This window comes from Cottoperca gobio, chromosome 6 (assembly GCF_900634415.1).
Source record: "Cottoperca gobio chromosome 6, fCotGob3.1, whole genome shotgun sequence".
Classification (NCBI taxonomy): Eukaryota; Metazoa; Chordata; class Actinopteri; order Perciformes; family Bovichtidae; genus Cottoperca; species Cottoperca gobio.
In genome coordinates, this window is record NC_041360.1 from 7,118,073 (window position 1) to 7,144,594 (window position 26,522).

The 26,522-nt window shown below is 42.7% G+C and overlaps 1 protein-coding gene across 3 annotated transcripts; it reads left to right on the top strand.

Annotated features, from left to right (window-relative positions):
- Positions 1–4,842: 4,842 nt before the first annotated feature.
- On the top strand, positions 4,843–26,522 carry ferry3 (FERRY endosomal RAB5 effector complex subunit 3). Of its 3 annotated transcripts, none has more exons than XM_029434470.1 (15): positions 4,843–4,876; positions 7,231–7,419; positions 8,182–8,327; positions 9,835–10,016; positions 10,833–10,932; positions 11,127–11,248; positions 14,251–14,357; positions 14,804–15,001; positions 15,567–15,695; positions 17,802–17,870; positions 18,005–18,207; positions 22,670–22,727; positions 23,450–23,517; positions 24,743–24,898; positions 25,092–26,522. In XM_029434470.1, exons 1-15 carry the CDS (start codon positions 4,849–4,851, stop codon positions 25,182–25,184), a joined length of 1,848 nt encoding a protein of 615 aa, XP_029290330.1. In that variant the 5' UTR covers positions 4,843–4,848; the 3' UTR covers positions 25,185–26,522. The 3 variants fall into 3 exon arrangements, with proteins under 3 accessions (XP_029290330.1, XP_029290332.1, XP_029290331.1); XM_029434471.1 differs by lacking the exon at positions 4,843–4,876 and adding an exon at positions 6,135–6,257; XM_029434472.1 differs by lacking the exon at positions 24,743–24,898.

Sequence of the window (26,522 nt, forward strand, 5' to 3'; positions counted from 1 at the left end):
TCTGGCCTTGTCTCCATGCACCTGGGACATAATTGTAGTTAGCGGTCTCTGTACGGTCAAGCTGCTGGGTCTGGTGCCGTGGGTGCCGCATCCTCATCATGTTGTGCAGGATGAGGCATGTGGTGACGATGAGCTTCACAGTGGACGGGTGATGCTGCATGGTACTCAGCAGTTTGACAGGATGCTAAACGCATTCTCTACTACTCTCCTGGCACGGGAAAGCCTGTAGTTAAAGATCCTTTCCTCCTTTGTCAAACCCCGCTGCCCGTACAGCTTCATCGTGTAGTGGCGTAGGGCGAAGGCATCGTCACCGATCCAGAAGTAGGGCACATCCTGGGTGCTGTTGGGCATAGGATCTGGGTCAGGGAAACCTATGGTACCATTCTCGGCGCCGTCCTTCAGCTCACAGTTATTGTAGATCTGAGCGACTGACGCTGACCCCATACTTGCAAATACAGAATAACAAAAGAAGTGTTAACTCAAACAGTATATAACTATAGGCTCACACCACATATTCATCAATCATAAATTGTGTGATTCATATTGCAAATACCCACCACCGACATCTGCCCAGACGGCACGCAATGTGCTTTCCATCAAGTGCCCCTAAGGTGTGGGGCAAGTTCCACTTGGTACGGAACTGGTCGGAAATGGCGCGCCATCCATGAGGAGTGGTGGGGCAGCTCATCACCTCCTCCAGGTATTCATCAATGATTGCCTGGCACACCTCTCGGACGATGAGTGACTAGGTGTTGTGAGGGACCCTCCAGCCAAAATTAATCGATGCATACCTGCTCCCAGAGGCAAGGTGACGGAGAGTCAGGGCAAGCTTCAGGCCAGGCTCGATCGGCGCCCTGTACCAGGTATGCTGCTTGGTTATCCTGGGACCCACTCTGGCTAGCAGCTCGTCGAACATCTCGGGGGGCATTCGCATGAAGTTGAGGAGCTCCAGCTGGAGCCGGTCGTATATGTCATACTGCCGTCACCTACCGATCCATGCTCTGGTCCAGATCCTCCTCCGTTGCCCTCTTCTCCTCCTTCTCCTACTGGCGCGGAGCTGGAAAAGCGGCAATTTGTTTACACCATGCTGATGCTGGAGAACGGCTAGAATGTACTCCTGACGCATCCTCTCCGCATCCTCCATGCCCTCTGATGCTGGGTTGATGTATTCAGCAAGACGTGCTGTGAAGAAGTGAGGATACTAATAGGTTACTCCGTCGTCACGAATGGGTTATCCACTCATTATCAATAAATCAGCTGTCGGGTTCACGTCACGTATATCAATGTATATTTAAGCAATAGCTCACGACAGGCCGTGGTATATGGTCATTATATCACAGTTAAGGGCCGTGGTTCGGCCCGACGTGAAGTGGAGGGTCGACAACCCCCTTAACTGTGATATAATGACCATATATCACGGTCTGAAGTGAGCTATTGCTTTTATAAAACGGTTACCAAGTGTGGCAATGTGAAAGAAAAATACACACTCTAATTTAAATAGTTTTTATTATTATTAAATAATGATGTTCAAAATAAAATAGTCCCTCCGTTGCCTTCTGCACAAAACATAGTGCGAGGTGGTTGCTATGCAACAACACTAACAGCTAGCGCGGTCTACCTGCTCTTCACGTAGCTCTGCATGTAGCTCTGCATGTCGTCTTTTAGGGGCTTTTTTCTCTGGAGATAGGCACTGATCGATCCACTCCTCTTTGTAAGTTTGTTTGTTTCTTAACGGACGTAATTTAACAGCTGTAACGGTGTAGCTTTTTCTCAGACGCGGAGGGATACTGACTTGTTGTGAAAAGTAACTACAATTCTACCAGTGATATACGCTCATTATACCACGGCTAAGAATCAGATTGCTTGATTTGACATGTCCGTTTTATAAGTATATATATACGACTGCCGTACCTCTAACGTCATCACATATGTCTTACGTAACTAACCGTATGCATGAAACTATGACCCACAAGTTGGGTACGTCAGAATATTTTGAACATGCTCAAAACATGTTTATTGCTTCAGCATTCAACCATACCCCAGCGTACCACGGCGTATTCTTAATGAATACTACTTATGTCCAACATACCCCTAATTTATATTGACGCACACCAGAGTATTGCTGTGTATTTCGTATATGCCGGCATTCGTTTCCACCATACAGACCTGTGTGGCAGAACCAATACGTTATACATTAGTCGAATATGTTTTGTACCAGTATGGGATATGTTATGTATACGTATCAATACGTTAGACATACGACTCTGTGTACGTTCCGGATCCAATCCGATCCAATGAAAAGTTGGACATATTTGGATAAATTGTGGGCTGTTTTTCGTATACGTTTCCGCCATATGGATATGTGTGACAGGGCCTTTAGCTCTCTGGATACCATCTACCACGGTGCACTGAGATTTATAACAAACCTCAAAACCCTGACGCACCACTGCACCCTATATGCTCGTGTTGGATGGTTTTCCCTGACCACCCGTAGATTGAAACACTGGCATATCCTTATTTATTTTTGGTGCTCTTCCTCCATACTTAAGGATCTACATTAGTCGGAAATGTAGTGGACCATATCGGCTTCACTTCGAGGACTTGTTTCTTTTAACTGTTCCAAAAGTCCGTACAGAACTTGGGAAAAGGACTTTCATTTACGGTGCTCCGGCTGCCTGGAACTAGCTGCAAAATTGGCTGAAACTCAGAGAGCTGGTCTCTCTGAACAGAGACATTGAAGCAAACCGCTGTGTCTGTAAATGTTTTAATTAATGTTGTGATTGTGATTGTTTCTTGTCTGTAACTATGCTGCTGGCTATCTTGGCCAGGACTCTCTTGAAAAACAGATTTTTAATCTCAATGAGACATATCCTGGTAAAATAAAGGTTATGAATAAATAAAACATGCAGAAATACTCAGATGACACTGTGATCGTTGGCTGTGTCAGGAATGGACAAGAGGGGGAGTACAGGAACCTGGTGGAGGAATTTGTGAGGTGGTCCAAGTCAAACCATCTGCAGCTGAACACCTCCAAGACCAAGGAGATGGTGGTGGACTTCCCAAGGATCAGGCCACACCAACAACCGGTGTCCATCGAGGGGGTCAACATGGAGGTGGTCAGTACCTACAAATATCTGGGACTGCAGCTGGATGACAAGCTGAACTGGACTGCAAATATGGACACTCTTCACAAGAAAGGGCAGAGTCGTCTGTACTTTCTGAGAAGGCTGGGGTCCTTCAAAATCTGCAAAAAACTGCTGTTGATGTTCTACCAGTCTGTGGTGGCCATTGCTCTCTTCTATGCTGTGGTGTGTTGGGGAGGAAGCAGCAAGAAGAGGGACACTGGGCTGCTGGACGGACTGGTGAGGAGGGCTGGCTCTGTAGTGGGCACAGAGCTGGACTCCCTGGAGACAGTAGCAGAGAGAAAGACCATCCTGGACAACGCCCACCACCCTCTGCACAGCACATTCATCCGGCAGAGGAACGTGTTCAGCGGTAGACTGCTGTCCCTGTCCTGCTCCACAGACAGGCTCAAGAACTATTTTGGCCATAAGACTGTACAACTCCTCTTGGTGATGGCATGAGGATTCAGATTCAGATTCAATTCAAACCATAACAGCCAGTACTTTCACTTTGTATTTATAACAAAGCTTTTCAAACACTTCAAAGGAATCCTTCCGGGTTAAGTTACCCGGATGGACTGCGGAAACAGTTGCAGGGTACCGACGGATTCGAAGGGCGGCCCCGCACTCCCCTCGCCGGCGTTCGCCACCTCCGTCTCCCCACCGCACACAACTCACATTTCCTCACCGCACGTGAACGCACCCCCCCCAAGTATTCCCCGCTAGCCTATCAAACCCCGGCCAATTGGTTTCCAAGATCAGGGGGCGCGTGAGGCGAGTACTAACTCCAGCCTTAACTCTATGCTTTTTTCACTTAAATTAAATTACAAGGGTCACCACAGGGTACTCGTGAATATCCCCATGCACACACCTCACCTTCACCCATGAAGCCTCCAGCAACGCCCCAGGGCTGAACCAAGCGCCATACATCCCGAGTCCCACAGAGCTTGGTGAATACCCCCCTGTATATCCCTTCCGGACCGGGGAAGGAGTCTGGCGGCGCCACAATCCGGACCAACTGCCCCACCTCCTTGACAGTCCCGCCAGGTGTGGCTGGGCTTGCCACACCGCCAGCACCCCTACCCTGGCACTTGAGGAGCCCCCTGTGGTGACTCTGTGGCGGTGGGGAGGGGCCAGCGGCCCCCTGCGGACCGGAACCTCCTCGGAGATGGAACGGGCCGGGCCTGTGGGGGAGCTGCGGCCCTGGCCCAGGCTCTGCCAGGGCAGAGAGAGGTGGTCCTCCACGAGGACGACGGCGGCTTCGATGTTGGCTGGTCGGTGGCACTGGACCCAGTTCGCTGAGGAGGCTGGCAGTCCGGCGATGAACTGCTCCAGTGCCACTTGCCCGACGACGTCCTCTGCGGAGTTGGTTCCCAGTTGAAGCAAGCGCCTGGCGGAGTCGAAGAGCTAACGGAAACCGGCGGCCAGCGTCCTAGAAGGACAGGCTTCGGAGCCGGGAGCGGTGTGGAAAGGGTTTAGAAAAATATACATTGTTTAAATCTCATCTTAAACATCACAAGGCCTCAGTACATTCTTCAGCATGTTAACCCAAATACTGCACCCTCAAAACAACAAAACTACTAATACATCCTTCAGTATTTTAACCTAATTAGTTGCCAACACATCACCCTTTAAATAAACTAATTACCTCATAGAGCCCGCCCACTCACGCACCACATATAATGACTTCAGCTGAGGGCGCTTCCTCTTTAGGCACCGGCACAAGATGGCTTCCACACAGGACTCAAATTCAGGTTATGGCTTTCCTGACAGCTTGTCTACTAATATGTTTAAACTTGTTTCAAATGCAACAAATGTTACCTTGTCTTGGTCTGTTGAAATTAGAACCACAAATAAAATAAAGAACTGAAAAACTGTCTACCTTTCTTAACAAAAAGGCTAAGCAAATTGTCAGTGAGGGAGTTAGTGCTTCATCACAAGAATCAATTCAGAATTTGGTTTATTGCCAAGAAAATGTATACTTACAAGGTCTTTGCCTCGCTCTTTTTTTTTCAAATCTTAGATTTAACAACAGAGCAGAGCCTATAAAACAAACGCCCCCCAATAACACATAAATGACCTTCTTTCAAAAATATTGTTTCCAGCGCCCCCCGATGAGAACCCCTGCATTAGACTGTACTTTGCACATCATTTTGACTTGATTCATAAATCACAGTTTTGTTGTTGCTTTCTTACTTTCAAACATGGAAACATAGGCTGTATACTAAATATACTATACAATTTTAATTCTATTCAAGATTTCAAGATTTAAGAAAATCCATACCTCAATTATACAAGTTTAAGTTTTGGCTCTTCAACATTGCAGCAATAATAGAAATGAAAAAAAACGAGGCATTAAAGGTATTGAAAAAGGTACTAAACAAAGAAACACGATATCATATGTATACAATGTGATAAAATACAATACAAATAAAGATTACATTTTAAAAAAGGAGCCTTTAAAGGGAGCCTAATGGAATTTAACTTGAGTGCAAACGTAATCCTCAGAGATTTAATTTATTTGATTTGTTAAACATGGATCCAGTAGAATGAGATTTATTCGGTCTTGAGTGAGCTTTGTGATATAAGTGGAGGGTCTGAGTGAAGATATGAAACCTCATTATTAAGAGGTCGCAAAGTATTGATTTAATATTTATTAGGATTATTATTCATCATAATTATGTATAGATTATTCGTTATTGTTTACACTACGGTCACTGGTCCCCCCATTACAATCATTTCCATTTAGTTCCAGAGTAATCAATAACAAGAATGCATTGTCTAAGATGTCTTTTCCATTAAGACGATACTGGGTGTATCATGTTTGTCCAGCAGGGGGCGGCCCAAGGAAACACTCGTAAATTAGGTAATTCTGTAAATCTGCTTTGTACGTGAAAAAGAACAATCCAAATATAATAAATACGATTTGACATATTATTTAGCTTTCGGACACATACCATAGCAGTTCTGATGCATAATTGAAAAAATAACCATACAACGCTGAGCCGAGTCTCATATCGCGAAAGTGCTTTTGCTGTCACACCGCTGACGTTACGCTGTCAGGCAGTCAGCTGACTGAACCAAACAGGAGCTTCCGTCTCTGCAGCAGGAAACATCATATTCATTCATTTTCAGGTAAATCTACTTCTAATAAAATTGATAAATTCATCAAAACATAGCAAAAAGCGCTGCTCAGTTAGACATGTCCACGATAGATTGCCTCTCATTATTTTTAGCTTCGTATATAACGTTAGCTATACTGCTAGTTAGCATGTAGCTACATTTACAATAGAGTGACACTTGACGGTGATTAGTTATTAAACTTATTAAATAGAAACGGCAAAAACCATCGTCCTTTGCTAGTTACAGTTTAACAAGGTTTTAACGAAGACGTCGTCTCACGGTGTGGCTTGTACTGTCATGTGGACGCTGTTTTCTCTGCTGTATGAGGTGGTTAACTTAGGTTATTTCACATGTTTGAAGATATGACGATGACAATTATTATTATTATTATTATTATTATTATTATTATTATTATTATTATTATTATATCATAATTTATAGGAAATCTGCCTTCTCATGTCAGAAAATAATCCAAATGTTGCACAATAATCCAGTCCTATGCCATGTTGAGTTGTCTATCGCTTTGTTTTTCTCAAACTGTAAATCTCCTCTCTCCATTTTTTGCTCAATTGACACCAAACTTGCTACATTGCATCGTCAGACTTTCCTACACAAACCATTAAGCCAGATTTTTGAATTTCCAAAACTTTAGCCCACAGTGCATCAAAATGTACTTTGCTACTGCAAATTCCAATGTTCTTTTATGAATCTGTATAACAAATAAATGACAGACTATGTTGTCTTGATGAAGTACACAGATGTCTTGATAACTGAATTTCTAACACTATTTTGAAATGTGCCTATAGCTGTGTACATGCTGTAGTCACCTACTCAGCAATTACCTCAACAAGACTTGCTTTTCGTGTCGATTGTTGTGAGTTCAATACTGATGTGATGCAATTTAAACATGCTAATGCCAACTCATGCATTGTGTTTTGTGCTTTAGAAACACAGAAAAAGATTACTGTTGCCTTCTATTTTTTAGCTGCAACCATGAAGAAGAGCAAGGGCAAAGTGAACAGTACTGCTGAGAAGGAGTTTGTATTTGAGTTCAGGGCGGGGAAACACAATTGTGTTCTCAAAGTGCCTCTGCAGTTTCCTGTTCAAGAGAACATCAGTGACCTCCATGGACGCCTGATGCTGCTACATAAAATACCCTGCTACATAGAAAATGGTGAGATTGCCTCTCTTGGTAAAAGAAAAAACATTCAAGGACAAGTTACAGGACTTCTGCATTTGTGTTGTTATCCTGCTCACAGGTGGAGTTGACTTTGTAAAATGACATTTCTATGTTTCTTTTCCTTTTGCATTTCTGAGGCAATACTGGCTCAACTGTCTTATCAGGGATTTGCAGACTAACGGCAACCATCACCCCAACCCTAATATTAGCCACATACTACAGCCAAAGTTGGAAACCTTTTTGATATGGAGTGCCATTTTTAAATGTTTTGTTAATCAGTGTGCATATTAAGGTTAATATTAAGTTTAATTATGATACCACATCAAAATTAAAATCTCCAACGGATCTGTAATTTCATTCTATCCATATAGGCATAGGAACAAAACAATATTTCTCATAAGATGAGCATTATATATGAGAGGACTGTACAAGAAGGCAGCCAGCCTTATGAAAACATCCACATCTGAGTTGAAATAATTAACCTTACCAACTTTCCACCAATCTTGTTTATCAGCAATGAAAAAAAAAAAAAAAAAAAATCAACCTACCAGAAATAACCGGCCGCACAACTGCCAATGGCTGTGAAAGAGGTATCATCTGTCTTTAAGTATTAGAGATAGATGATACCCGCCATGCATGCTATTAGTTTGAAACCTAATCGGATAGACTGGATCTAGCCCATTGATTTTGCAATGTACTACTACTAAAACATATTTTAAATGAATGTATATATAAATGTTGTTTATATTCCTGCAGATCTAAAAACCTACCTTTCCAACTTCATCGAGAGGGAGACCATCCTGGATTATGACAGAGAGGCCGAGCTGTCGCTGCAAAGACTCACAACAGGAGATGGAGATGTAAACCAGCTCACCAACGCATGGACCAGGTCTTATGTGGAGGTGTGCCTAAAAATCTATAGACATTAGTTGCTAATACCATGAACTGTCATATCTGTGTCTGTAGTATAATGATGGGCGGCTAGTCACAAATTCTCCGTCATGATGCGTTCTTGGATTTATTTGGATTTATCTACATTTCTCACATTTACTACTGAATAGGTTGCCATGGTGCCTGTTTTTTAAATTTTTTATTATCATGAGTTAGTTGTGTGCAGTCACTCTGGCTTTACACAAAGTTGTGGCTGTATATATCTAATGATATCAGTAAGATATTAGATTGGAGAAGAATGCCATAAACACAATTAGTCTTTCATTGACTGAGTGAGTTCGATCATCCTCACTTTATTGTTAGGCCCCTGTGACCTCAACATGATACAATCAGATATCTAGTTTAGAATTACTGTCTTAAACAACTTAATCAAGTCCACGTGGCATCTTAACTTCTTTATGCTTCCCCTCCTGGATAATAATTTCAGCTTCAGCACAGTTTGTGATGACAGAAAATACTGGTCTATTAATAATGTGGACATCATGTTTTATTCTTGGCAGGGGTTAATTTCAGACACTGTTTGCCTGATCGTATATCCACTACTCCATGTTACTGTAGTATCACAGCAGTGATTCGGAAGTGTCCACAAATGCTCCCGCTAACTCCGGGGCCGTCACAGATCATTAATGTAACTTGAACACAAGTAGTGCAGTACATCTGCAAAGGGATTATTCATGAGCTCTTTGCAGAGATCCATTATGTGGTGGCGCGTTGCACATATTTGAGAGAAGGGTCATCATTTTGATGTTCTGCATCCATACAAAACAGTCTAGTGACACACAAGTGGACTTTGTGGTTTACTAATTAATTTAAGTATGGTCTTCTGCCCTTCACATTTCTTGGATAGTGAACATCTCTTATTTCATGTTTAAAGAAGGGCAATAAGATCGTTTGGATTTACACTTTGAAGTTCAGGAGGCTAAACTCTGCCGTCACTTGCCCAGGCATTTATAAAAATACGAGGACTGCCTCAGCTCGGGTTGTGAATGCTCTCTTGCTCACTGCACTCAGACATTTAGGACTGGCTACCCATTTGTATTTTACTGCAGTCACACAGAAATACACATGGAAGCTTTCCGGAGTCCGTCGTGTTTGTGGCCTGAAGATTCCAGAGCCTGTATAAATAGAGGAGTTTCACATTCTAATACTGTTGTACGAATTATGGGTCGAGTGTTAAACTTCCGTGGTTTATTGAGCCGAGCAAAACATTCAAAATCTGTTGCATTCCTCTTTTGTTTTCCTGTGGCCACAGAAAAAAGTTGTTTTTACACTTTTTACTGAAAATGTTGCTCTTGTGCAGCAGATCACCACCAACAATGACAGTTTTAGTTTTATACAGTGGAGCAACCGTGCAACATGGAATGCATAAAGGGGTTAGGTTGTGTTTCTTTGCCCATGTGCAATCACTTCCAATTACTATTTTAAAATAGTTATTACATTTCTTCATCATGGTTTCAGACTACGCTGGAACATGCTCGGCCAGAAGAGCCCTGTTGGGATGAGGACTTTGCAGATGTTTACCATGAGCTGATCCACTCCCCTGCCTCAGATACCCTCCTCAACCTGGAGCACAACTACTTTGTTAGCATCTCCGAGCTAATCAGTGAGAGAGACATGGAGATTAAGAAGCTACAAGAGAGGTTGGTATTACGGATTAGTGCATTGGTCTTTCTCCATATTCAGTAAAAGTATGTGATTGGGAGATCGGCATTAATGTTTTCTAGTCGCCTAATGCTACATTGATAACAATAAATCCATGTTGGCAGGATGAGAGCTAGTTAATGTAGCTGTGGCAGCAGCAGGTGCCATTGACTTATACTATGATGCAGTTCTGGCTCTATTCAGTAAAAATTAGTATTAGGCGGAGGTAAATTATAACGTTATCATGATGTGTTCAAATGTATTCTTATAAAATTGACTTTTGCTGAGAAAAGTAAATAAATGATGCAGATGTTTTCACAGCAACATAAAATAGATATTAATTATGAGTTGTTTAACTTCCTACACTAGCTCTAAGCAGCTTATAATACATTACTAAAACTATTAATGCCAAGGTTTTTCTTTTTAATTCAAAGCAAATATTTATATAAAAAATACCATCATTTATTTCCTAATCATTTGAATTGTGTGTTTTAATGCAAATAACTACTATAGAGGACAATAACAAAGTAATAAGGATAACATTTAGAATGTACACTGAAATCAGCAGAGACGCGTATAAACCCCGCCGTATTAAAAAGGCATTGCGCTTGCGTAACACAACAGGGTGTTCAACACACTACCGTTTCCATTTAATTAAATGTTTTGCTAAGTTTTGTACAACCAGATCTTATTTAGGTTCTTCATATTAAATGGGGTGAATGCTTATGCACGCTCCACTTTTGCAAGACACTGTAGATGATGATGTATTTCCCCATCAGTCTAATGAAATCAGTGAATATCTTTCTGTCTGGCAGGCAAGCCACTGAAATGGACAAAGTGATGCATGAGCTGGGGAATACTTTGAGTGACCAGGATGTAAATGCAGTTGCTTCTCAACACTTTGATACACAGCAGGTAAAAGAAAAAGTTGCGGTGCTCTGTAGCTGTGTTAAAAACAGGTGCACCTTGACCCTAGTACAAAGTTATCATTTAACAACAGACATTCAGGGGATTCAGTTAGTGAATATTCAAATTCAGATTCACCCCAGCCTGTTTGGTCAAAATATGTTGTTGTCATAAGTTCCTCAATGTTTGACTTCTTCGAGCAGGTGTTGGAGAACAAGTGGGCCAGTGAGCTGAAGCAAGTTACTGGCATTCAGAAGCACGAGTATCAAGAGTGGGTCATCAGTCTACACCAGGATCTGCAGAAATCTAACAGCAGCCAAATTACGTGAGTTTTTAAGTGTTTGTGTTTACACTCAGACAAACAGGCTCTTAACAGGATCTGTGTTTGTGTACGCACATCTGATATCTGCAGGCTTACTTTAGACCTATATGCAGCTGAACAGCCTCTTTAAGTTCTGTGACTTGCTCTTTCAAATCTCTGGGTAAAGCAATAATTGATCCAAGATAATGAACACTGGAGTCAGGTGCTTAGTTCCTGACTCTTGTTGGGTAGAAAGAGAAAAGCTGCAGTGCAGACACGGATGAATGCAATGTGCAGATGCGGCAGCTTGGAGTGGCAATGTCCAAAGGCAGCAGAACGGCATTTCATGATCTTTATTCAGTGACAGTGTGAGGTTTAGTTTAAAGCAGGGGTCGGGAACCTATGGCTCTTTCAATGATGCGATATATATGGCTCTTTGATCTGACATTTTTTAACATGATTAACAAGTAATAAATGATTATACTGTGTCTTTTTTAAGTAAAACATTGAGCAGCGGATTTTGTTTTAGTTCCCTCCTCTCCTTTCCTCCACTCTGTCTCTGACTGTAGGTCTGTCCGCACGTGTGTGTGTCGGCAGTGAAGCCCCGCCCTTCGTAAAACTGCGCAAAGCAGGCAGTAGACCAGGGGTGTCAAACTCAATCACAGAGAGGGCCACGGTCCACATTTATTGAACAGGATACACATATTGGATAAAGTGCAAAAAGATATGGAACATATTTAGGTAGGCTACATTCTCCGAGTATGCACATGTGTCAGAGCCAGATGTTTGGAATCTTTTCTTAGTTGCCAGTTTAATGTTTGGGTTCTGTGGAAACCCTCAGTGAGTGAAGGTGTGCATCAGTGAGACGACTCCTGTGTGGGTTTTTGTTCATCTTCATCACAGAGAAAAGCTGCTCACACAGGTATGTGCTTCTAAACATGCAAAGCGTCTGAGTGGCATGAAGGTGGGTTGAGGCATCGTTTCGGGGATGAAGCTTGGAAACTGTGCAGCGCCCACAGAGTCATACTTTGCCTTGAGTGTGTCATTACACTGGAGGCCAATCAGCTCCATTTGGATGTTCACATGTGCTGTTTCCACGTCAACTGCAAACGGATTGCTGAGCAGTTCAATTTTAATTTCTGAGCTGCAAAGTGGCAAATGCGCTCAGTTGATCAGCAGAATGCGCAGTCGGGAACACAGCGGTGGAGATGTTTGTCAGTGTTTGGAAACACGCAGTGACCAAAGTTTCCTTCTGCATCAGAGTCTCTCACAGGCAGCTTGGCTTAGAAAGCTCTCACTGCATCACACATGTCCGTGATCACACGGCCCTGAAGCTGGAGGTTTAACAGTGAGATGCTGGCCAGCTCACATCGACACTTTTCGTCCCAGAAATCTGTGGTGTGTTTCCCTTTGCTTTCCAAAAATGGCCAGATTTGCTCAGGCAACTCGAAAAATCTATTCAGCACTTTCCCTCGACTGAGCCATCGCACCGCCATGTTCAGAATGTATCTCCTCAGGAGAAGACTTAAATTGGCTCTTATAAAGTTTCCTGTCTGTATTACGGTGCTTATTACATGTTCCATCTCCAGAGCTTTACAACACAGCGCTTCCTGGTGTATGATGCAGTGATACACCGTCAGCTGCATCTTCTCCCGCATCCTCTCCGCTAATCTGCTCTTTTCACCGCGCATCTAAGGCGCTCCATCTGTCAGTCCCGTCAGTTTGTCCCGGGGCAGTTTCAGTTCTCACACATTTCGATACTTCCTCAAATATGTCTTTTCCCGTGGTTGTGCCATGCATTGATTTAATTACCAAAACCGGCGGGCCAGTTATGATAGACATGTGATACACACTGATAGCGCTTTTAGTACTCCGAGATGTGATATACTTAAAACTCAATTTTATTAAATATATGGCTTTCAAGGAAATACATTTAAAAATATTTGGCTTTATGGCTCTCCCAGCCAAAAAGGTTCCCGATCCCTGGTTTAAAGGGACAGTTCACCACATTCATCACAGTCCCTGTAACATCCAACATCATAGCACTACACTGAGAGAGCCAATATCTTTGCAAAGGAAATAAATGACTGAGTTCATCTTTGCATGGAAATGATTAATTTAAAATCCATAGTGTTTTTTAGAATCGACACCCTTATAACTAACGGGATCTCAACAGCAGCACTTCTGCAGCAGTTCTAATCCAAAATGCGGCTTGGCTGCTGGCTCTTTGAAGTACAGACTATATTTACATAGAAATTGAAGTAATTACAAGAGATCAAAAACTCTTCTTAGTTTGACTGATGCTCAGCTTTGCAGCATCAGTTATGACTGGCATCTTGGGATAAGAGTTAGGGGAGAAACATCTAATAGTGGTTAACAGTAATGTGGCCCCGTAGAGTGTCGGTTTAAATTCACGTTCTACACTCCTCTGCATATATTATATTATATGGATATTCCATCAAAACACAGATACCACCAGGACCTGTATGCTAAGAGCTCCTCAGACAATGTGCTGACCCTGCATCGTTTTTGTTCTTCTTAATAATGAAGATCATTATCTTGTTATGCAAGAGCGGAACTTAATACTCCAAAATCCACACTTTGAACACTTTGTAAATATGCATTTTTAAAGCTGGAGTCCGTAAAGGAATTCAGGTTGGATTTTTGATTCCTTTGATATTGTTCTGAGACTAAACAATCCTTATAACTTGCATAATCAAATTGTGTACTACATTATTTCTTGTTTCATTGTCCAAGAAGTAGCCACAGAAAATGGCTGCTGAATGTGTGGGATTTTCTTTCAAATAAATAAAAATTTGGAAATTGCCTTATCTGTCCAATAATGTCTTTTTCCGGGCAGTATAAAAATCATTTAAGAAAATATTAAAATATAATGTTTGCTTTTCACTTTCACCTTTTCTTGGAATGAAAGTCTTCAGTTATGTCCCTGAAACTATAAAACACCAGATGTGCTGTTTTTAATAGATATCTTGACTCATTGATTTGTTTGCGTGATTGATTCCCAGTGAGGAGATTAAGGTGCAGCCCAGCCAGCTGTTGGAGCTGGAAGATTCTGGGGCCAGGATGTTTGAGGAGCAGCCTCAGCTGGAGGAGAGTTTCACTATACACTTAGGTGCTTGACTTCTAACATGCTATCCAAGTATTTATACACAGTTTTGTGTCAGCCGAAATGTCAATAACCATGTTCCTGAAACACTTATATTGCATTTTATTTTGGGTAATATAAGTCTGTAAATATTTATGGAAAGCAGTATTGATGTGAACTACAGTACAATGTGTAATCATTTTCTGATTAATGTGCATAAGTATGTAGTGACAGTATATATATGTGTATGTGTATATATATATATATATATATATATATATATATATATATATATATATATATATATATATATATATATATATATATGTGTGTGTGTGTGTATTTATTTTATATAAATATATATAATTATAATTATTTATATATAATTATAATTATTTATATATCATTATTTTTATATATATATATATTTTTTTTTTGTATATTAATATTTTTATATGTGTGTGTGTGTTTAGGAGCACAACTAAAGACGATGCACAACTTGCGGCTGGTCCGGGCAGATGTGCTGGACTTCTGTAAGCACCGGCGGCATGGCAGTGGTGGAGCAAAGCTAAGGCGGCTGCAGACGGCCCTCTCGCTCTACTCCTCCTCACTCTGTGGTCTGGTGTTGTTGGTCGACAACAGGGTCAACTCCTACAGTGGCATCAAGAGAGGTCAGGACATATTTTGGTGATCTTCAGAGAGATGTTGTCACTTGGACGACCTTGTTGGTGTTGTTTTGTAGAAAGATTGTTTGTGCTTGGCAGTCTCCTAGCAGTGCTTTGTAATATTTTGCCACCAGTGAATTGTAACGTTTTTATTTTGGTCCTATTAATGACTCACTCTGACTATTTCTCACTTTTACTGTGAGAATAACACTATTCTTTCGCTTTAAATGTTTTGTTTAAAGACCAGGCACTCCATCATTCTTTAAATATATTAAAAGAAAAAGTTGGAGTATGGGGTGCTCCAATCAGGATTTTTGTCACCGATCGCTAGAAGCCGTATTGGGTTAGGGTTAGGGTTAGGTCTATTAAATGAATCAATGCTTCATCTGATTGGCCTTTGTAGTGACCTATGAGCAAACTATTCAGAACAAATATCGGCCGATAAGGATCAGTGGCAAATTAATCGGAGCACTATTAGAGCCCTATTAACAGTGATGAGCTGTGGATAGATATGAATTTTTACTTCATGCATCATATCATCTCCCCGTCCTGTTTTGTCTTGACTCTCCAGAATTTGCAACCGTGGCGAAAGAGTGTACAGACTTCCACTTTCCCTTTCTGGAGGCGCAGCTGGACGAAGTGCAGCAGGTGCTGCTCTATGCCAGAGCCCAGCGGAGCAGCAAGCAGAAAGAACAGCCCGGTTAGACATTTGGCTGCTCCATTACAGCTATAATGTAGACCAAACATTCAAAGAGAATTAGAGAAAGGCAAGAGACCAAGGCTTCCACAAATCTCATCGTGGATTGACATTTCTCCAAGCCTGGACACAGACACTACTAAAGAATGTTTTAGTTTTTTAACCAGCTAAGCATGAACAAAAGCCTAACTGATATTGTTATAAATTATCTTGTTTAGCACTGACTCAGAGACACAAAGCTGCAAGATACAAGTGGTATGCATGCTAAACATTCTTCTCAAAATACAGAATTTACTGAGGTTAGTTAAAGTTAATCTCTAATTTACCTGGTTTGATGTTTAGCGAGACAAGAAACACAACCTTTATCTCTTATTTCTTTATAAGAATTAACGGAAGGGGAGTATAACTATGTACGTGACTGTAACATTGTTGCAGTAGAGAAACTTTACACTGCACAATAAGTCAGAGTTGGAGAATGTGGACGACGCTAGCAGTATGAGAGAGGGACTGAATAGGCAGGAAGCAGAAGACACTTTAGATTACTGCCACTGTATTGACAGGAAACTGTGTCCGGATCTTTATCAGAGTATAGGTTGAATGGTTCTTGGAGTAAAGCTGTATATAGAAACATTCTTTCTAGGTTACAAGCTTCTTTAAAGGCCCTGTCACACATATCCGTATGGCGGAAACGTATACGAAAAATAGCTCACAATTTGTCAGAGTCCAAATACGTCCAATTTTTCATCGGATCGGAAAAGTGAACCTAACCTATTGATAGCGTATCACTTACCTATACAAAATGTATCAGACAAATGCCCAACGAATGCATAACGTATACAAAAATATGGTGTATACAAAATATTGGCACGCTGGTGTACGTTGATATAAGGTAAGGTATAAGTAGTATTTGTTAAGAGCATGCAGTGTTACGCTGGGGTACGTTGTTGAACGCTGAGTCTGTGAAAATGTTTTGAGCTTGTTCAAGATTTCCGGACGTACCTAACGTGTGCTTCATAAGTTATGCAGATGTTACACGTACATTACGTTACGTTAGACATACGTGAATACGTACGTGACTACGTTAGAGGTACGCTACGTTTCCGTCGGCTGACGGTGAACCCTACAGCCAACTTATTGATAACGATTGGATAACCTATTCGTAACCTATGTTAAACTTATGCCTAACGGAGGAGTAACTTATTAAATGTGTTACTACAGTACAGCTAGCGTTCAGGTAGCGTTTTGGGAGCTTATTGGGGTTTAAATATAGTATATAGGGTTTCTGTGAGTAGCTCATCCTCACTTATTCACAGCACGTCTTGATGAATACATCAACCCATCATCAGAGAGCATGGAGGATGCTGAGAGGCTGCGACAAGAGTACATTCTAGCCGTTCTCCAGCATCAGCATAACGTGAACCAAATGGCACTTTTCCAGCTCCGTTGGACAGACGCTCTGATACGTTTTATATAAGTAAGAGATACGCTATCAATAGGTTTGACATTGACAAGTTGGACATATTTGGACTCTGACAAATTTTGAGCTAATTTTCATATACACCGGCATACGTTACTGCCATACGGAACTGTGTGACAGGGCTGTATGTCTGCCGTGTTCGCCGTATTGTCTGCGTCCTTTGAACAATCACAACTTACCCTTAATTTATATAAACGGAAAATCAGCTGCCATTGCCATTAAAGGGACAGTTCACCCCAAAATCAAAAATGCATATCTTTCCTCTTACTCTTGAAAAATAATGGCACTAGATGTTGTTTCCCTTGTGAAGTTTATGGCGCCCACAACAAGGTCTGTGGAGTATCTTGAATAACCGGGTTAAGATTTTATGGGACGAGACATTGCTGTTGGGTTTTTCAAATCTATTTTTTTGTCGCTTTGAGCACCACAAGCAAAGCACCATCTAGTTCCATTATATTGCAGAGAAGTCAGACATGTCTATAGCAAATATCTCCAACACAAAGCAACTCACACAACAAACATCGAGATTTATAAATAGCTATCAGGGTAAGAGGAAACATGTATTTCTGATTATGAGATATTTAGATCAATCTTTTTACTTTCATTGTATTTTTCACTGTTTATCCTTACAGAGATTCCAAGGAATGGAGGTGACGATAAAAACAAAAATGTTGAAAGAAATCCATCCAACATCTTACCAGGTAATGGATACCAATATATTTAGACTGACTCCTGACTAATGGTGACAGAGCAAAGAATCACATTATTCAGAAGGATTACTTTTCTACCACACTAGTTTTACATAACGTTTTTTCAATACTGTACCTTCCTCAAGGTGAGTTTTACATCTCGCGGCACTCCAACCTGTCAGAGGTCCATGTTGTCTTCCATCTGTGTGTGGACGACAATGTGCGTTCTGGGAACATCACAGCCCGGGACCCGGCCATCATGGGCTTGAGAAACATCCTGAAGGTCTGCTGCACACATGACATCACCACCGTAACCGTCCCTCTGCTGCTGGTCCACGACATGTCAGAGGTGAGAGTCTCTGAGAGCACTTGGAGGGCTTGTGTGTACGGATGGATGATGTTGTAATATGCACATTCATTCTCCACCAGACTCCACACACATTTGCACAATCCTTAGGGATTAAAATAATGTAGTAATGTGATACCTCAAGGGAATAATTAAACCCAAATTGAAAAAATTCAGTTATCCTCTCCCCGTGCTTGTTAAAACATTGTCTAAAGGTTCTCAATACGGAATTCAGAGCATGTCTATGATAGGATATAATATGAGGGATTGCCTCCTCCGGGCAACATTACTCCACTATATTTTTAATTAGCAAATAGCTGTTTGCTGCTATATTACTGCTCTGAATTCCATATATAGACCCATTAAGTTTAATATGCACATGCTGCTCCCATGTTTCGCTGTGGATGATGACATCATCCAAGTAGGCGGAAGCATATGCAGAGTGCAGACGCAGCACCCGGTCCATGAGCCGCTGAAAGGTGGCTGGGGCCCCAAACAACCCGAACGGAAGCGTCACAAACTGGTACAAGCCTTACGGAGTGGAGAAGGCCCTTTTTTCCCTGGACTCTGGAGACAGGGGAATCTGCCAGTAACCCTCGGTTAAATCCAGTAAAAACGAGCCGTGCCCAGCTGGTCCAGGAGTTCGTCGACCCGGGGCATTGGGTACGAGTCGAATTAGGACACATCATTAACCCTGCGATAGTGCACATAGAACCAAATTGACCCGTCGGACTTGCGGACCAGCACGACAGGGCAACACCAGTCACTGCTGGACTCTTCTATTATCCCCATCTCCAGCATGGCCTGAAGCTCCACCTGAACAATTTTCCTCTTGTGTTCGGGCAGTCCGGTAGGGCCGTGACCGCACCGTCCGATCGCACCACCCGCCGGGTGACCATGAAGGGCCCATGCCACTTGGCGAGTAATTTGGAGCTAGAGGTTGGGAGCAATACAAGCACTTTATCTCCTGGTGCAAATTTCCTCAGTCGCGACCCTCTGTTGTACAGGCGTTGCTGCCGTTCCTGCCGTTCCTGAGCCTGGAGCAAATTCTCCCGTGATAACTGTCCCAGTGAATGGAGTTTTGCTTTCAGGTCCAGGACGTACTGAACTTAATTTTTACTCGTGCTCAGACTCTCTTCCCAGTTTTCAGGTCCAACACACCCTGTGGTTTCCTGCCAAACAACAGTTCAAAGGGAGAAAATCCTGTGGAGGCCTGGGGCACCTCCCGCACTGCGAACAACAGAGGGTCTAACCACTTATCTCAATTACGGCTATCCACGTGAACGAACTTACGGACCATGTTCTTCAGCGTTTTGTTAAACCGCTCCACCAGCCCGTCTGTCTGCGGATGGTACACACTAGTCATAATGGAGTGGACGTCAAGCAGTTCGTACAGCTTGCGTAACGTGTGTGACATAAAGGTTGTGCCCATGTCAGTTAAGATCTCTTTCGGCATCCCAACTCGGGATATAGCATGGAACAGTGCTTGCGTCACACTCTTTGCCGAGATGTTACGTAGCAGCACTGCCTCAGGATATCGTGTTTCGTAATCCACAAGAACCAATAGAATCGGGCCATGATCCGGTTGAGTGACTTGTCTTACCCTAGATGACCGGACATGGGGTTATGATGAGCCTTTTCGGAACCAACAACTGTGTATTTACCTCCCCTGTTTATGTGTCACGGCTCACACGGTACAGCATGGCCTTGAGATTGCTTTTAGCTTTGAAAGGCACTTTATAATTACAATTTTTTATTATTATTATTATTATTAATCACAGAAAAATGGGGTTGTGTCAGTGTGGTGTTCGGGTGTTGTGGGCAGCCATCCACACTCACTACCTGCTCGAAAGCGAGACGAAGGGGAAAGTTCTCCACCGGATGTAACGGCGGGGACGAGGGAAGCTCATCACAAGCCTCCTCCGGCCCCGCACTCCCCTCGCCGGCGTTCGCCACCTCCGTCTCCCCATTGAACACCGCACACAACTCACATTTCCCTACCGCACGCGAACGCACCTCCCCAGTCTTCCCCGCTAGCCTATCAAACCCCGGCCAATTGGTTCCCAGGATTAAGGGGTGCGTGAGGCGAGTACTAACTCCAGCCTTCACTCTATGCTTTTTTTCCCTTAAATTAAATGATAAGGGTCACCACCGGATACTTGTGAATATCCCCATGCACACACCTCACCTTCACCCACAATGCTTCCAACGACACCTCGGGCCGAACCAAGCACTGGTGGATCATGGTCTGTGTAAATCCCGAGTCCCACAGAGCTTGGTGAATACCCCCCTGTATACATACCGGTACAAGGTACAACCCTTCCGGGCCAGTGGAGGAGTCTGGCGGCGCCACAATCCGGACCAACTTCCCCACCTCCGTGACCGGACAGTCCCGCCGGGTGTGGCACCGCCAGCACCCCAGCCCTGGCATCTGAGGAGCCCTCTGTGGTGCTGGGCGACTAGATGCGTAGGCTTCGCCCCCCAGGCTCCGTCAGGGCCGCGAGGACGACGGCAGCTTCAAGGTTGGCAGGGCGGTGGTGGCACTGGACCCAGTTAGCTGAGAAGGCCGGCAGTCCGGCGATGAACTGCTCCAGTGCCACCTGCCCGATGACACCCTCTGCGGAGTTTGTTCCCGGCTGGAGCCAGCGCCTGGCCGCATCGAGGAGTTGCTAAGCAAAGGCAAATAGGGGGCTAGTGTCCTCGAAGGGTAGGCTCCGGAACCGCCGGCGGTGCCCCTCCTGAGCTGGTCATACCCATGTCTGGTGGTTGCTGGTAGGCTGTGTGCGGCCCGCTGGGCTTCCCCGGAAAACAGCCACACCGCCCACTCTTCCCTCGGCCACCTCGGGCAGCGGTGCTCTCCTGCATTGCCGCCAGACGCTGGAGGACCAGGCTCAGCGGTCTCTGCGCCATTCCCTCCTCTGTCATAGTCCCTGTTCAAGCGCCAGTTGTGGAAGACTCCTGTCCACAGTCAGTTAAAAAAGACCGACCACTGGCCTTCCGGCCCACACAGGTAAAGTTCACCAATAATCGCAGCAGACAGGTGGTTCTCCTGCCCCGCTGCTCTGCGGCCCCGCTGCTGCTTCAGGGCCTGGGGTTTCCTCCTCTGGAACCCAGCCTACGGCAAGAGAACAGAACCAGGCCATCATCATGCATTTATTATGTGACTGATTACCTGATTCCGTTCAGCTGTCTGGCCTCAAGCTGGGACACTCCCATCTCTCCACCAGCAGCCGGCGCCCTAACCACCCCCCACTGTCACAGTGTATTATGCAGTACGCTAGTATGCATTTACGAACACAGAGACAGCGAGATATACTGTATGTTTTTCATTTTGGTATTTTATTTAATTCATCTCTATGTGAAGCACTTTGTACTTTGTTTGATAAGTGATCTATAAATAATTATTTTATTCGAAGTTTATTAATATTGAACATGTCTCGCACAGTATGGGAGAGTAACAGAAAGCTTTCATTGACTGATGAACTGAGCCTGAATCAAGCAGAGTTTAGGGAAACCTCCCGTCATAATAAGGAGGAGTTTCTATATATCTGGAAATTGGAAGGGGAAAAATAATAATTTGGTCTGCTGAAAATGAATGGAATTTGGATTTTCTTTTAACCTGAAGAGCAGCTCCTTCTTAGTGCTTCAACTGATAAACATAAAATATGATGAACTGAGAATTCCATAAGAGGGAAAGTAAATTCTCATCAAGAGTGCTCTCATGCCACAACATGCCCAGTGCAAGTTTTCTTATTGTGTCTAATCAAGAGTCTTTGTTTACATAACCAAAGACTTCTAACTTTTGAAGTCTAGGGAACCAGAGGAACTCTAATTGATAGCTTCTGGTTCCACATCAAAACTTTTCCATCTGTCATCTTGTTTGCCATTTAGTGGAGATGTTTGCCTGTTTGTACAAGGTCTTGTGTTTTGGCGTTGAAAACAATTGCCGTAGTTTGTCTAGAAGAATTAAATTATTACATGGCTGCGCCTCATATTGTTATTTTTAAATGTTTTATGCTTTTTTCTCCTGAGAATGTAAGACTTTGAGGCAAAAGGAACACAGAATAATTGTGTAATTACACTATTATACATGTTTAAAAGTTTGTAGAGAGGAAATTGAAAACTAAACTAAACCAATCTTAGAGTTCCAGTTTCCAGACAGTGACACTTACACAATTTGACATCTGTTATGTTCATTTTTCTGGTTGTAAGAAATGCCTCTTCTTGCCTCAATTGCTTGGCAAAGACCACAGCTGCCAGCTCAGCACTGGTACCAGCCTCAACCATAATGAAAAACAGAGTTGTGTGTGTGTGTGTGTGTGTGTGTGTGTGTGTGTGTGTGTGTGTGTGTGTGTGTGTGTGTGTGGGTTTTAGTTTTTAGCGATTTTAGCTGTTTATATGGCTCCAACACAAATTCCTCTGTACTAACAAACTGAACACTATTTTTCTTCTCATCTCTGTGCAGGAGATGACCATACCGTGGTGTCTTAAGAGAGCAGAGCTGGTATTCAAATGTGTCAAAGGTAAGTTAAATCATTTTTAGTTGATGAAATATCTTTTGAGCCATTATGCCCCCAACACACAGCAACACTGTTAAAACAGCTATATACGTTGCAACTCATATTGTCCCCATTCGGCTCTGTATTGGTGTATTCCTTATGTTTTTATATAAGACTACCCAAATGTAAACATCACATGTGATTAGAGGCACAGCGGTCCTCTTGATCGGTAAAACAGTTGCTCCCTTGCTTGAGCGGAAAGACAATGCAGGTTGAGGGAAGATAGCTACACTAAATAATGTTAAATAATGCTTGGAATACACAAGGTCTGTGTTTAAAAAAAATCGATATGACAATATATCGCAATGTTCTCCTTGCAGATGCACGTAAATCGATACAGATGCTACTTAATAGATACAGCAGCAAATGCTATGACTGCAGTTTTGAAAAACAAATATTGCCTATGGTGATGTGCAAAGTAAGCAAAGCAAATCCACATGACACAGACAGTGCGTGTCTCAAGGCATAGATATGGGAGCATTTGGGAGTTGTTGTACTTAATTCTGTGTAGGACATCGCCATTGTTCAAAATCAACGTGTATCACGATACGTATCGTATAGTGGCCTCTGTATCATGCTACGTATTGTATCATGAGGTTGTAGGCAATACCCATCCCTAGAATACACTGAACATTACAGAAAGATATTTGATGCGTAAATGACTTTCAATCTGTTTTTATTTGCAGGCTTCATGATGGAAATGGCCTCATGGGATGGAGGAATATCACGCACTGTCCAGTTCCTAGTGCCAAAGGTGGGAGCAGAATGTACTACGTATACTTTTGGTTTCACAACTTTTAGCTAAGGCGACACACAATCATCCTTTGAGTAATTGCTTTCCAGCTGATCTCTGTTAATTCAACATACATGTATACTTAAGGCCTCACATGTACACAACATCACAAAAGGCCCACCTGGCCCAGCAGTACATAGATTTGAATGCAGGCAGAGAAGAGAGACTGTTTGTCGTAAATCAGAGATTATAGAGCTTTAGGTTCTCTTGACCTGTGTTTACACTACTATGATAAAAGAAAGCTCAGAGACTCAGCCGTATAATTGTGTGATAAGTAATCGGATTAACGTGTAGCATTCCAACACTGAGGCGTTATCTTGAACTGCGTTGCATATCCAGGTCTGACCTTATGTAAAGGTAAATGTAAAAACATCCAGCATCAGCTTTGAAGCAAAGCCTTATGTCATATTTTCAAGTAGATGTGACCTGCAGTCATTTATTTATTTATTTATTTTATTTTGAGCTTTCTGGATATTGTATACCTACAGCTTTTGTGGCTTGTCAGGAAGGCAGCAGAGCTTATAGCACAATCTCATGTTGACAGGTTAAGATGATAAAGCCAGCGGCATCAAAGGACTGTGACTGTATTGGCTTCCTGTCGGCTACATGCTCAGACAACATTCAAAATAGCAGCTCTGAAACAACATTGTTTTCTATTCTTTAAAGAGACGCGGTGGCTAAATATACGCTCTGTTTCTGTGTGTGGATGTGGATGAATGATGCGTGAATGCTTAAAGATTAATACTTAACATTCTTATTTGACAGGTGGCGATGCTTAGTGATGCGGTATGTTCCCCACGTTAAAATCACAGCTGCCGTAGCTCGCATCATTTTGGCATCTTGACTAATGTTCCCTCAGGGGAAAAAAAGACCCTGTGATGTTGAACTAAAGGGCACCGCAGGGGCTGTTAACACTTGTCTGTACACAAACAGTCCAGATGTATTTTGGTTGTCATGGGCGTAATTTCCAAAAGGTATCATTAGTTCCCTTATGCGTGGCGGTTAAAAGATAACGATATGCATAGCGATAATAACAATAACAATAAGAAAATAATAACTTAGTTTCACTTCCACTTTGTCGTGTACCTTACGTTCTCAATCTGTGTGTTTGTGTCACTAACCGGGGGCTATACGGCCTGTGTACGCTTTGGTTGTTTTTTTTATTCGACTAAATCCATTGTGGCAGAAACAAGAAAATGACCCGCACATCCTGCTCATCGTCCCCGTGTCTGGGAGACCACACTGCACCGAGGAGGGCGGCCGCAGCAACTCTAATTCACCCCACAACCCCAACAAGCGCTCGGCGTATACAGCGGGGCTGCTGGAGTGTGGATCTATCGAGGCGAGGGTGCAAGGCGTTTTCTCGTTTCTGCCACTTTAAATGTGATCCAATAGACAAACTATGAAACTGCACACGGACCAGGACGTATAATCGACCAGCCTTCGTGGCAGCTCATTTTTTTCCCATTGATGCTGCACATATGTCAGTCCCTTGTTGCTCACTAATCCTGTCTGTGTGTCTTTTTTATTGACAGAGTATCTCGGAGGAGATGTTCTACCAGTTGAGCAACATGTTGCCTCAGATCTTCCGAGTCTCCTCCACCCTAACTCTCACCTCAAAGCACTGATGGATAGAGATGGACCACATTCTGAACTACAGTGACTCATTTATTTAAACAATTATACAAGCTTTTTTTTCCAGTAGATTTGATGAAGGAGCGCATTGTCCCCTTTCAATGAAATGGGGCCAACATAATATGGTGGCATCAAAGAACTTACAAAGTTGCAAAAAAGGATTTCAAACCAGAAGAGACATTTGTATGAAATTGATGAGCCTTGTTATTTTTGCACCTTTCAAAGCTGCACACGCTGTAAATACTTGTTACTGAAAAAGGACTGGATTCAGTGGCTCACCAAAGCAGCAGCTGCAATTATCATTTCAAGCCTCCAGGGTGCGGTCATGGTGACAGAGTTTTATGACATCAGCCGCCAGTGCCGCGAGTATTCCATTTTTCCTTTTAAAGCTGCAATCTGTAACTTTCCGCACATTCGAGCTGCAGCATAAAGACTTTTGTGTCGCGGTGGTGAAGTTGTTTTAACTCTCTGGTACGGACTGAAAATGCCATCAACGGAGCAAATGAGTAAATGTGAAAACACAGTATTGTTTACTAAAGCGATGACGCTGGATGGAACTGGCACTGGCTAGTAATCAGTGTGATCTCACTGTATTAGCAACCGTGCTCAATGTGAAATGTTTTCACCACACATTACTATAAAGATGGATGTAATAACAGTATATTGATTATAAAAAAAACATTACAGTAATACGCTTTCAATCAATTGTTTTCTGTTTTGATGTACAGTATAAGGTCCCCTGTCATCATCACATTTCATCTGTTAAATGTTCACAAATGGGTCCTGATGTACGATCACACATCATCATTGAGATTTAGATTTGGGGGCTGATTTGTCCAGAGAGCAGGGACTAAACGTGGCTCCTCTACTCCTAAAGAAGAATGTCGTTGTTGCTGAGATGAGCAACACGCAGGTGTTTTTTATGCTGCAATGCAGTGAGTTGTAGTGAGGATCACTCTTTGTGTGCGTGTGCGCATATGTGTGCGTGTGTGCATATGTGTGCGCGTGTCCCTCCCCTTTACCTCTGTAACAGCAGATGGCACTGTTCCTAAAGACAAAGATGTCAAAAGCGTGACTACACAGGCACTTCCATACTTCTCTTATTAAAAGAGATAACATTTAAATGAGCGTCTGTCAACTGTTAAAATTCATCTCTAGAAATGTTTGTATATTCATAATTATCATGAGCAAGGAGGGGCTGCTCTAAAAAGTTCAGCTTCAGTGGTAAATGTTAAACGAGTTGGAACACTTAAAGCTAATCAGATGTGTATTCTGTGTGTGTACTGTTTATGTTTACATTTTTACGTCATAATAAACACTCACCAAACTGA